The sequence below is a fragment of the Euleptes europaea genome, chromosome 5 (assembly GCF_029931775.1).
Source record: "Euleptes europaea isolate rEulEur1 chromosome 5, rEulEur1.hap1, whole genome shotgun sequence".
NCBI lineage: Eukaryota > Metazoa > Chordata > Lepidosauria > Squamata > Sphaerodactylidae > Euleptes > Euleptes europaea.
Window position 1 is genome coordinate 59959730 of NC_079316.1, and position 13574 is coordinate 59973303.

The 13574-nt window shown below is 43.6% G+C and overlaps 1 protein-coding gene across 1 annotated transcript in view; it reads left to right on the top strand.

The window, feature by feature from the left end:
- The first annotated feature begins 6210 nt into the window (after nucleotides 1-6210).
- The window catches only part of SHOC2 (SHOC2 leucine rich repeat scaffold protein), a 33881-nt gene continuing 26517 nt past the window's right edge, over nucleotides 6211-13574 (top strand). The window contains exon 1 of the mRNA XM_056849593.1: nucleotides 6211-6995. Coding sequence (XP_056705571.1) covers nucleotides 6293-6995 — 703 coding nt within the window. The 5' untranslated portion in view covers nucleotides 6211-6292. The remainder of the gene's footprint in view (nucleotides 6996-13574) is intronic.

Sequence of the window (13574 nt, forward strand, 5' to 3'; positions counted from 1 at the left end):
AATAAAATCCTACTCTCCTGAACAGAGGCCAAGGCTGTTCTGCATAACTGAATGGCATGGGGTGGGGGGGGGGCTGATGTAGACAGAATTTGTAGCAAGTAAAATAGGAAGGCAGAGGAAAGGTGACTGATGCTAGCTAGTAAATTGTTTAAATTTCTGATAGCCTTTTGTAATTCCATATTTGGGGGAAGTCATGACATAACATAACTACTTGTATACCATGGAATTTACAGCGCAATCTTGAGTGGGGAGGTGGTTATGGCAGGCTCAGGAACAATACATCCACACCACCTCCTGAGCCGCTTGGTGCTAGCTGCAGCAACCAAAAATGTTTGTTTAAGGAAAGCCCCGTGAAAATCTCCATTGAATTCCACGGGGCTGCATCACCCTTTTTGCAGGCGTGACTTTGGAGTCTGCAAAAAAGGGCGTTCCTGGGCCAAAAGGGCTTAGGGAGCCAACAAAAGGTAGCTCCGCCCCCATAAACACCCCGGAAACGTCCCTTTAGGCGTGAGCCCTTGCACCGGGGAAACACTGCTGGGGAGTCAGCGCCAGCTCCTGAGCCCCATGCTGCTCCCCAGAGCCAGCATAAGTTGCCCTGCGTTAGTGCCCACTTATCTGGCACAAGTGGTACTAATGCCGGCTCCAAAGGCCATTCAGCCCCCCCTTGAGGATTGCTGTGCCCATCAGTTCTAATAAATTTTATAATAAACTTCAGGTGCGTTGAGGCTAAACATATTCAAAATGGTCCACATTAATTCTGATATAAAAGTGATTTATAGTTCTCGCTCTGATGCAGAGGGCATCTTGATTGATGGGCTGTTCGTACCCTCTGCTTAGGGAGGCAGGATTAAGTGTTCACTTTTCTTCCTCCAGTGCGGGAAGATCCCCTTAGAGCTCAGTTTGACTTCCTCCCTTGAAAGGGAGTGCATGGAGAAAGAGCTCTCCTTAGCTATTTTTTCAAAGTTCCTTTCCTTCCTTAATCCATGTCTGTCTTTTCCTCCCTGCACCTCCTTTCTCCTTTCCCCCCCCCTCCTCCCCTCATGGAGAGCTCAGAGGCATGAGAGGAGCCCAGAGGAGATGGTTTCTTCTCGGAAGAAGATGCAGACCCACAATTACTGTTGGCTGCAATAGGGGATAAAGGAGAGACCCTGGAGAGAGAACAGGGCCTGGGATTGCGGAAGAAAGCAGGCATGCATAAGCGCTAAATCGCATGGAGAGACAATGGCACGAAAAGGGCCCACACAGGAACATCGGCCCCAGTGGCCACCAATTCTTAAACGTTTTTCCTCCTTTTGGGATCTTGGGGTTAGTACAAACTGGTCTGGGGGAAGACTTGAGAGCTCTATGGTGTAGTTGTACTCGATAGTTTGTTGAACCCACTCGGTCTGAAAGGCTTGCAGCCTTCCCCCTACCAGTAAGAAGATGGTGTCTCTGTTTTCATAGAATAATAGAGTTGGAAGGGACCACCAGTGTCATCTAGTCCAACCCCCTGTACAATGCAGGAAATTCACAACTACCTCCCCCACACGCCCAGTGACCCCTACTCCATGCCCAGAAGATGGCCAAGATGCCCTCCTTCTCATGAACTGCCTAAGGTAATAGAATCAGCATTGCTGACAGATGGCCATCTAGCCTCTGCTTAAAAACCTCCAGGGAAGGAGTGCTTACCACCTCCCGAGGAAGCTTGTTCCACTGAGGAACCACTCTGTTAGAAAATTCTTCATAATGTCTAGATGGAAACTCTTTTGATTTAATTTCAACCCGTTGGTTCTCCTACCTTCTGGGGCAACAGAAAACTCGGCACCATCCTCTATATGGCAGCCCTTCAAGTACTTGAAGATGGTTATCATATCCCCTTTCAGTCTTCCCCTCTTCAGGCTAAGCATACCCAGCTCCTTCAACCTTTCCTTATAGGACTTGGTTTTTCTTGCTTGGCCGATTTGTCAGATTGGTATGGATGGAATTGAGCTGGCCTGTTAAACTGAGAGCCCTTCCAAAAGGAACCTCTTACTCTGCCTAGGATATTCACCAGAGGTGACAGAAACAGTTTTGGCATCCTGAAGAAGATTCACCAGAAGGATATTTGATGCCTCCTGGAAAACGTTCTATTGATGGTGTCAGTAAAAGTGCATTGACCCTCTTAAGCCGGGACTCAGAAATTTGCTATCCTTACAGGATGGGGTTTCTCAACACCTGAAGGCGGTTATCCTGCATCATCAGGTGGCAGCCATAGCAACATTTATCCCTCAAGTGGTGATGGTTTTCCTAACAAGTCACCCTCACGTAGTGCAGTTCATTAAAGGAGTGACTGAGACCAATCCTCCCACAGTTCACTTGTTTTCACTCTTGGATGCTACACATAGTGTTATCAGCTCTCACCAAGGCACCTTTTGAGCCATTGAGGGAAGTGCCATCGAAATGGGTTCACATGAAAACCCTTTTCCTAACAATAGTAACTTAGGCCAGAAAAGTATCTGAATTAGGAGCCCTATCAGCGAGGAAAGGGCTCTGTGTTTTCCATAAAGGCAATTAGTTCTAAGGTCAACTCTTTATTTCACAGAAACTAAGAGATTCAATTACCATTGTTCTCTCCCCCCCCATCCTAAGTGTGATAAGGATAGGGCATGGCATATGCTAGACCTAAGGAGAGCCCTCAGAATCTACATCAAGCATACAGAAGCCATCAGAAAGACAGACTTCTTATTTATTTTCCTAACAGCACTGAATAAAGGCCTAAGGATGTCCAGATCGGCAGTCAGTTACAACATCAGACAGTGTATCTGTGAGGCTTACAAGGCCAGCAACATTCCAGTACCTCATGGTATCACAGCACACTCAGAAGCGCAGCTACAAACATAGCTTTCGATCATCAAGCCTCAGCGGAAGAAATATGCAGGGCAGCTACATGGTCTTCCATATCTATTTTTGTGAAGCACTACAAGCTTAAAACCTTCTTTTCAGCTGATGTGGCCTTTGGATGCAGGGTGCTGCAACATGTGGTGGATGAGGAATAAAACCCACCCAGAACATAGGGGCACTGCTCTTGGAAGTCCCATTAATCAAAATGCCCTACACCTCAGACCGAGAACGAAACCTTGGATCACTTACTGTGAGGGTTTCTTCTGCTCTGAGGCCAGGAGGGCATCTTGCCCACCCAAAAAAATAAAGAAGGTGGAAGATCTAAAAGAAGACCTAGAAAAGCATGAAGTGGCATGAATCAGAAAATAAGGAGAGCGACAATAGGAAGCAGAAGTTCTTTATACGTCAGTAATGGAAAGGGTCATACAGATGTGACATGGGACACAGTTCCTTACCTTTCCTCATGTCTTCTCATATATTCATTATTCCTGTTCTTAATTCTCCTATGTTATAATGCAGTTTGTTCTGTCTTATTTTTAACATTAATGTTGATGTTACATGGTTGTTTTTCCTTCCTGTCTTAAAATAGCTTTGAAAGTAATCAGACTGAGCTTTAAGGGGTTCTTCATGTGCTGGAAACAGGGTGGGAAGAGTTAAATCCTATCTCCCTAAGCAGGCGGTGGGAATAACCCATCAATCAAGATGTCCTCCTGGACTCAGAGCAGAAGGAACCCTTCTGATCCAAGTGATCCAAGGTTCCATTCTAAGCACAGTTCAGGAATAATGGTGCAAGCACTATATAGTTAGGTCTGGTTTACATAGTAAAAAAGAAACTCTCCATTATACATCCTTGCGTATTGTGTGTACCAGTGGTACATACGTTCTCCCTATGGAAATTCCTGTGACTACAGTGGCTTCAAAAAGGGCTACAGCTGAGGCAGAAATTTCTCCATAATTTCCTATATTGGTAATGAACAGCTCGCACTTTTCAGTGATCCAGTGTGTGCAGGTACGATTGCACAGAATCCTCTGTATGAACCAGCCCTTAGCTTTGTCCACTGTACTCTTGTATATGTCTCTGGCTTTCACTTGTGCTGTTATAGCATAGCTTCCAAAGTCAGTCATCCCTTTGCATATTTTCCCATCTATCAACAAATATGTCAATTGTGCTAGCATTTTTGAAATGTGGGTGTTATCAGATGGGAGCTTTGACCATCACTCATAGCAATTTATGTCTTTCAGATTTATCAGATTATGCAAAATTGCACTATATGGTAAATTGCCATGGCAACACTGATAGAGAACTCAAAATTATACATTCTGTGGAACCACATGGGTAGAGGCTTCTAGTGTGCAAACGGTTTCCAATTGCCACAAGTGAGATAATGCAGAACAAAAGTATTGCTATCTGAAGTGGGCATAATATGAAGTGGGCAATCTGGCCAGATAAGTTATTGTGACTGACCTGATAAATCCTGGCTGTTTCCACCAGGAACTGGAGCTGAGCACTCTCTGCTGTGACAGAATTTCTGGAACTTGCAGATGAAATTGCTTGCATCTTGGCTATTGAAGGTCTTAACTTAGATTTTGAAGTGTTCTAAAAGTTAAAAATCTTAAATGGTGTAATCTGTCGCTTTTCTCAAATGAATTATAATTTCTTGGTTTTTTCCCCTGATGAATGTTACATGGTTGTTTAGAGAACGGTTTATTCTTTATAAGGAATTTTCTCAGAATTTGATACTAAACTTGGCTACTGCTAATTGAGCATTCCATTTCCAACTGTGACTGGTCATATGTCTCTGGAACATTGCATGCTAGCAGGACATGAAGGTGATTTTTTTTTGGCTGTTTGTTTCCACCATTTGGTACGGTTGTGCTGCCCCTAAACATGGAGGTTTATGTATTGCCGACAAAAGATCTTGCTTAAATAGAAATCCTGAAGTTAGTAATATGTCAGGGTTTTCTTCTCCCATGTTAAGTTTGAATGTACCTGTTTTATTGACAGTTAAAAGGTTTAGCAAGCTTGAGGGTAGAGAGACATTGACTATTCACCTGCAACCATCTGGGGGAATGAAAGTGTCGTTTGAAGGGTCATAATGCTTCCTGAAAAATAAATTGAACTTTTCTCAGTTCCCCCTACTGCTGTTCACAACAATTGTTTCTCTGCTCCTGCCTTGCTGCCATTCTCCACTGACTGACCTTCCCTTCTCTGTCTCCTTTCCCAGCAAGTCAGCTATCAAATGTAATGGTAGAACATTATCAGGAAGCCAATTCAAAGTCAAGGCAGGAAGTGTTTCTTTTAGTCTCAACTCTACTAACTGCCACTCTACATATCTACTGAGTATGACTCAAACCTTTAGATTTGTGTCAATTTGCTGAGTGACTTTTAAAAAATAACTATTTTGACAAGTTTCATGAGTGAAAACTTCACTGGCTATAAGCAGTGTAGTATTGATTACAAGAATGAAAGTAGGTGTTGGAATTGAGAGGAATAAAGTGGTATGGCGAAATATTTTTCTTGTCATCAGGAAACAGCTGCCTCTACAATAGGAGGATGCATAGCTTGGAATTTCCAAACATTTTTGTGATGTGCTCCAGTGTTTTGAGAATGGACCCTGCCTCCTTGGCAGCCATGTTGTTGTGGTGCCTGTCTGTTTTCAAAATTAGAACATGCCCGCAGGTTTAACAAACTTGGGTCCCCTGCAGATGTTGTTCAGGTTTTTTTTTTTTACACTTTATAGTTAGTTTCTCATACACTCCAAATATATGGACAATACCATTTTCAGTGTGTTAACTTTTTAAAAAGGGACCGCTACAACGTTAGTTCTAGAGTAATGTAAGGCATTGGTGAAAGGAAGAATGTACTTACTTTTATATTCTAATTAGACTAGGAAGGCAGTCACCTTGAATGTTTTGCAGTTGATCATTTTAAGGACTATAGATCTTTGTGCTTCACACATTCATTTCAACAGCTTTACCTGATTAATATTCATCAGCAGTATTTTCTGAGGAAATATATATTTTATTGCACTTCAGAATTTGAACAGAACAGAGATTGTAGGATATGATTTCATGTCTGCCCGATATGAATCCTTCAGCTTGTCATCTGAAAAAAAGCAATGCTTGCATTAATAGTTACATGTTTCTGCTCTTATGTTGCAGAGTTTCTAATGAAGATCCTCTGATTATCTAAATTCAGCAGTTGGATCTCCTGATACCAGAACTGGAGGAGAGTACCTCTGGAATCAACATGTAGCAGATGGCTACTGCACCACCAAACCTGCTGCTTCTAGCCAAGGCTTTTGTCTCTTGAAACTCCATGATCAGCAGTGAATGAATTATTTTAAGGATCCTTGTTTTGTGGATGCTGACTGAGCTTTGTTAACTAAGGTTTAAATTGGGTTTCACGTGGTGTTGGTTAAACTGAGAAACCATGAGTAGTAATCTTGGAAAAGAAAAAGATTGTAAGGAGAAAGACCCCAAAGTATCTTCGGCAAAGGAGAGAGAGAAAGAAGCCAAGGCCACTGGTGGATTTGGGAAAGAAAGCAAAGAGAGGGAGCCTAAAACCAAAGGGAAAGAAGCCAAAGATGGGAAGAAGGACTCCAGCAGTGTGCAGCCAGGTGTGGCTTTTTCAGTGGACAATACAATAAAACGACCGAATCCAGCACCAGGTGCTCGCAAAAAATCCAGCAATGCTGAGGTGATCAAAGAACTAAATAAATGCCGGGAAGAAAATTCAGTGCGCTTGGACTTGGCTAAGCGGTCTATACACCTTCTCCCATCATCTGTAAAAGAGTTAACACAGTTAACAGAACTTTATTTATATGGTAACAAGCTGCAGTCACTACCGGCCGAGGTGGGCTGCCTTGTGAATCTGGTGACTCTGGCCCTGAGTGAAAATTCTCTTACCAGCCTGCCTGACTCTCTTGATAACTTGAAGCAACTCCGTATGCTTGATCTGCGGCATAACAAACTTAGAGAAATTCCTCCAGTGGTGTACAGGCTAACTTCCCTTACCACACTTTATCTACGCTTTAATCGTATCACAGCTGTGGAAAAGGATATCAAGAACTTGTCAATACTTACCATGCTCAGTATACGTGAGAACAAAATCAAGCACCTGCCTGCAGAAGTTGGTAAGTAAACTAAATGCTTTAATGGTGTTTACTCATTTCCTTTCTGTCAGTACCTGCATTATTGAGTATCCAGATTTTAACCGTGCTTGTAAAAGTAGAGTGAAGAATTGTTGTCAGTATCCGGAACTATCTTTTTCAATTCCTGAAGATAATCATTTATAAAGCAATAGTATATTTCACTGGCTATCAGCCACTGTCCTGCAAATGTATTCTTTCTGACTGGAAACCATTGAGAGGGTTCAGTGCAACCTGAGTTTCTGAATGTTACCAGCATTCATTGGCAAATAGAGCCCCTCATTCAAGAAAAAGCATTGTGGTAGGCCTGGATCTGGAGAATAACCAAGGGACAAACTCGAGCTACTAATGAAGGTTCTGTATCCACGCAGCTGCAGACATAAGAAGTAATCTGTTTTCATTTATTTATTTACACTTCTATATGTCCCTTCCTATCTTAGGGCAACTTGCATTGCTCTTCCATCATCCATTTTATCCTCACAATAACCCTGTGAGTTTGGTTAAAGCAGAGAGGGGTTGACTCGACAAAGTCAATAAATGAGCTTCAGTCAGATCGGGATATAAACCAACGTTCATGATAATTTTCAGTGATATCTACTTAATTCCAAACAATGTGTCTTTTTCAGATGGAATATTGAATTGTACATAAAATAGTTTGTTCTTGAAAAAAATGTTAAAATTGCAAAAATGCATGACAGTGTCTCATGTTAATTTGAGTAGGTGAAATATAGAAAATGATGCTTCAGTGGTAAATTGCAAATAATGAAGAATTTTCCAACTTTCTTAGTTAATAATGTTGAAAATACTTTAATATCATTATACTCCTACTAATTTTGCACATCCTAATTCTGATTTAAGAAACATTAAAAGACTGAGTCACTGAGATATAAAACTGATTAGGACAGTCAAGCAGTCTCCTTTTGTGTTGTCATAACTGCCTGTGGTCCAAGGAGCAGATAGGCGTGTATGTATTTTGTGTGAACCAGCACTTAATAGATTTACTCATGTTATGATTTCTCCCTTATTTTGACTCCCAAAGGGAAATTTTGATGAGAGAGAGAACACTGGTTAGTTACTGTGAGGGTTCCTTCTGCTCTGAAGTAAGGAGGGCATCTTGCATCTTATCTTGCAGCTTGGGTGATTCTGTTTGGCTGCTTAGGGAGGCAGGAACTAAATTTCAACTTCAGGTCTCCTGGGCGGGAATCGCCAACTCCTCTCTCTCTCAGTCTCTCTCAGTCTCTCTCAGTCTCTCTCTCTCTCTCTCTCAGTCTCTCTCTCTCTCTCTCTCTCTCTCTCTCAGTCTCTCTCTCTCTCTCTCTCTCTCTCTCTCTCTCTCTCTCTCTCTCTCTCTCTCTCTCTCTCTCTCTCTCTCTCTCTCTCTCTCTCTCTCTCTCTCTCTCTCTCTCTCTCTCTCTCTCTCTCTCTCTCTCTCACACACACACACACACCCACTGTCTTGAACAATAAAACCTAAATAATACCCATCTCTAAAACCACCTCCCTTCGTCCAAAAAATGAGCAACAAAATAAGTACGCTGAGCGTCAGAGTCCTCTAAGAACAACTGAACCTTTTGCTCCCAACTTGCTCAAGAAGATGTGGACCTGTGTACCATTGGTGGACTGGTCTGTGCAATGAGGACAACTGCCGCTTGCTCCCACCGTCACTTCCTCAGGTCCTTCAGAATGATCAGAAGAGGAGGGAAGGCATACATTAGTCCTGGAGACCAAGGGAACAGGAGGGTGTCTGTCTGCTCCGCTCTTGGATGGTGATATTGAGAGAACAATCATGGCAGAAGATGGTTGGAGGCTGACATGAACAGATCTGTCTGCGGCTGTCCACATCTGTCTACTACCTTTCAACTACCTTTCATTTTCATCTATGGCCTGACGGCTGAGCCAGTCAACCTGGGTGTTGAGCGACCCTTGTATGTGCTCTACTGAAGTGGACAGAAGATGAGTCTCCACCAATGTCAGGATTTTCTTGGCTTCCTTGTAAAAAGATGAGGACCTGGACCCCCCTGGTTTGTTTATGTGGGCCTTGGCCGAAATGTCCATTCTGACAAGGACATGCTTGTCCTCAACTAGGGACTGAAATACCTGTGGTCCTCTGTTGATGGCCCTGAGTTCCAAGACATTGATATTGAGTTTTCTCAGTAGACCACAAGCCTTGGGCCGGTCAACCCTGGAGAGAAGCCCCCCCCCATCCGGTTAGACTGGTGTCCATGATTATCTGTACTAGAGAGTTGTAGAGGTACTGTTGACCCTTGGCTAGGTTGCTGGTTCGACCACCAATGCAAGCTCTGCTTGACTGGAATTGGAAAATGAAGCTTCTTGTCCTTCTTTTGCAGAATCTCCAGCTGAAATGGTAGGAGAAACCACTGCAGGGTTCTGGCATGGAAGCAAGCTCAGGGTACTAACCCTATGCATGAGATCATGAGTCCTTGGAGACGAGTCAGGGCAGTGAGTTGTGCATGTCTTGATCTGACCATCAGCCTGACAAGACTGGATAGTATGCCTATTTTCTCTTGAGGGAGAAACTGTGTGTTTTTCCTGATATCAGTGATGATTCCCCAGGTTCTGCAGTCTCTGAGATGGGACTAGATTGCTTTTCTCACTGTTTAGCGAGTACCCGTGGTTCTCCAGGATCCGAATGACCTTGGTCATATGGACGATGCTTAGATCCCTGGTTGGGGCTCAGATTAGTACATTGTCCAGATAGGGATGGATTTGGATGCCCTTTCTGCATGCTAGTGCTACTAAAGCCACTAACACCTTTTGAGAACAGCCTGGGAACTGAAACTGGGCCGAATGAAAAGGGCTTGCAACTGAAAGTACTGATCTTGGTATGCGAACCAAAGGTACCTGTAAAGATCTCTGTGGATCGGGATGTGAAGATATGTTTCTGTGAAATCAATTGATGTCAGGAAATCATCTGGGCAAAGAGTTTCGGTGATCAAGCACAGGGTCTCCATCCTGAAGTGCTTCTGAATTATATACCTGTTCATGTGTTTGAGATCTAGTATGGTGTGCCAATCTCTGTTTTTCTTGGATACTGTGATGAAAATGAAGTGTGTGCCTAAGCAGAGTTCTGATGGAGGCACCAGCTTGATCGCTCGAATCTGCAGATGTTGAATCACTTCCAGGGTAATTGAAGGCTTCTCTTTCTTCAGGGACCTAGGGGAGTAAATGAAATGATCTGGGGGAAGCTTGGAGATGAAGAAGAAGAGGAGTTGGTTTTTATATGCCGACTTTCTTTGCCTCTTAAGGGAGAATCAAACCGGCTTACAATCACCTTCCCTCCCCCTCCCCACAACAGACACCCTGTGAGGTAGGTGGGGCTGAGAGAGCTGTAATTTGCCCAAGGTCACCTAGCTGGCTTAGTGTGTAGGAGTGGGGAAACAAATCCAGTTCACCAGATTAGCCTCCGCCGCTCATGTGGAGGAGTGGGGAATCAAACCCGGTTCTCCAGATCAGAGTCCACCGCTCCAAACCACCGTTCTTAACCACTACACCTTTTATAAGGTGACCTTTTTGAATTGTCTGTTGTACGCAGATGTCGGGATGTGATCGGGTCCACTGATCTAGGAACAAGCTTAATCTTCCCCCCACTTTTGTCAGCATGGCGTCACTGCTTTCCCTGTTTGGGTGCTCTTATCAGTTGTGTCTGAGCAATATTGCTGGAATTGAGCTGTTCTGGATAAACAACCTGCCCTGGGAAAAGGACCTTTGCTGTTTCACCATTGGGCGCTCCTTTGATCCGACCTGGGTCAAGATAAGTTGTGGTAAGAACAAAAGGAAGGACCTGAGTGTGGAATCCTTTTCTGTTCACTGCAATTGGCTTGCTCCCACTAGCCTCCTCTGCTCTGATGCGATTGTGGTGGCAGGAGGGCTCCTCATCTTGCTGAGGTAGGGCTGAGAGGAGACCTGAATCCATGTCTTCCTCAGAAATGAAGCTGTCTGTGTTGCTCTCTAGGCCGTCTTTCATCTTGTTTTGGCGGGAATATGAAGGGAGAGGGGAAGGCGTAGATTTAGAAGAAGAGCTGAAGAAAGCAAAAGGTTGGTAGTAGGAATGGAGAGAACCCCCCTCGGCAAAGGCTTAAAAGGTAGAAGGGGAAAACCGAAGTTAAAGGCAAAGATTAGAAGTTCCCTAAGATGACGACCAAAATGCAGCAGAGAGCTGCTGAGCTGCTGCTCTCCCTGGTTAGGTAGGAAATGAACTGAGGAGGAGTGGGCAATTCCCACCCAGAAGACAGGAAGTTGAAGTTTGGTTCCCGCCTCCTTGAGCAGCCAGTAGGAATCACCCGAGTTGGAAGATGCCGTCCTCCTTAGAGTGAGAACATGAGTTTTCATAATTCATGTGTCCATGCAATCTTATTCAGTTACGTGGGATCACATGGAAGTTAACCTGTATGAACTGGCCTTTAGCTAGCACAAGTGCTCTCTAAAAACAATGTGAAACCTTTCAGAGACAGTATAGTTTTCAATCATTTGTGGCCAGATCAGACAACAGGAAAAGAAACTCTCTTTAATTTTAAGAATTTCTCTCCAGGCCCTTTTTTAGTTTAAGAATTTTTCTCCTGTCCTTCAGCCTAAGCTTTCAAAATGGCTAACACATAAATTGAAAAACATAATAAGCAATGAAACCACAGTTGTGTTTGAACAGCAGCCCAGTGAGATGGAGAGGAGGCCAACTTCTTGTGTTCAACTCTCTCAGTTGGGACATAGGAGCCTCCACTGACACTCAGCGCAGCTGAAGGGGGAATGGAGGTGTAGAGCCAGCGAGGGCCTGTTTAAGCCCCTGTCTCAGGTAGAGGCCAAGGAGTCAACCCTTGCTGCTGCTTCAAGCACTCTCAAAGAGAAAAAGAGCTGTGTGGTTAGTGGGCAGGTAGGAAGGAGGACAACCTGTGTCCCCTTTGTGACTGAGGTCAGTCTGAGGAGGACCAACAGGGAACCTGCTAACTGCAGGCATGGAGCTACCCAATAGGTTTTCAGACTTATGCCTAATTTGGCCCTTAATCTCTGCTTGGGATGCAGAATAGTGAACACTCATTTAGCTGTTTTTACTGTTGGAGCAAGAACTTTGTTATCATTTTAAAATTGTCTAGATTACTTTGGTGCTGTTGAGTGGGCCAGTGGCCATCACTTTACTCACCATGGCTCCAAATGATGCCATCAAAGAATTTCCATCTTCTCGGAGTTGTTTTAACTGATATTACCCTATAGTTATTATGAGGAGTTATTCCAACATCTGTTGCTGAGAAACAGGAATATCTTCCCTCTAAGTTAGATCAGTTTATTTTCCGTATCTGTCTAGGAAACCTACATTCCATTGAAGCAGCAAATATGTAGAGTGGGATAGAAGAATGTAAATTGATAGTGAGTCAGACAGCAGGCATGAGAAATATGATGAACTAGAGAGGAGTGTCAGACTGAATTTGAGGCATTTCTGTTATTTGAAATGGTTGTTAGGACTACCTAGTGTATTAGCTTTCACATTTTATTAGGTATGTTTGTGTGTCCCGTTTAGGAATATTGGGATTACAAATTGAGAGGCATTTTATAAAATTGAAATTGAATAGATTATAGGTGCCTGTGTTCTAAAAGCAGAGGCCCTCAAATGGGTCAGAACTTCACTATATTACTTTAAGCAACAATACAGAAGACTAAAAGGGTGCATGAATAAGAATATGAGGTAAAGGGAAGGTGGCCAAGATGAGAAGAGTCTACTTTTCCATTCTTATTTTTTCTTTTTTCTGTGTTTTCCCCTATCTCTAGAGGAAAGATTTGAGAAGAGAGCTGTACACAAGTGAGGAGTAGAGGCAAGATGATATGCCTTTCCGGCTTTCCTCTTTGCCTTCCCCTTCACCTAGTATGCCTGCTTCTTTCTCTTTTGCAGTGACAGATTGATGGCAAGATCGCCAGGCAAAGTATCAGCCTATTTTGGCAGATGGGGCCACCCACTAGAAAACACCCCTGGTCTCATGGCATAGACCATAGGCTGCTGCAGAAAAGAGATATTAATAGGCTCATCTTCAACAAGTTTTGTACGACAGTGAAGTGAAGCGACCATAATAGGAATGGTTCACCTGAAAAGTGAAACACTTTCTGCTTACTCAGATATTTAGCGTAAATAGTAATAAAAACCAGGCCTTCACAAACCTGGCTCCTTTGGAGAGGGCCCCTGCTCAGCATGTTCCCCTCACTCCAGCTAAGTGAGGTGGTAAGGGGTTTCTCATGCTGCACTGCATAGGACAGTTATTTATAAGAAACTCAGAGTTTCTCATAGTACAGGGAGAAGCAGTGTGAGACTCTCTACTTTTGCCTACTTATTGAGTATTTTGTATTTAAACAGGTTTAAAGAAACAGCTTAGGACAAATGGGAACCCACAAGGACTTGTGGGAGGCATCTCATTTCCCCCTCCCCCACTATTTCCTGTTTCCATTTCCAGAAAGTTCCCATGCCTTCTCCCCTTTTCTTGCTTTTTTCTCTCCCCTGGAAGCCTCTACCTAGGAAAACTGTGGTCCAGTTGTGTGGTGTTGGCTACTGGGCCAGATCCACTTGCA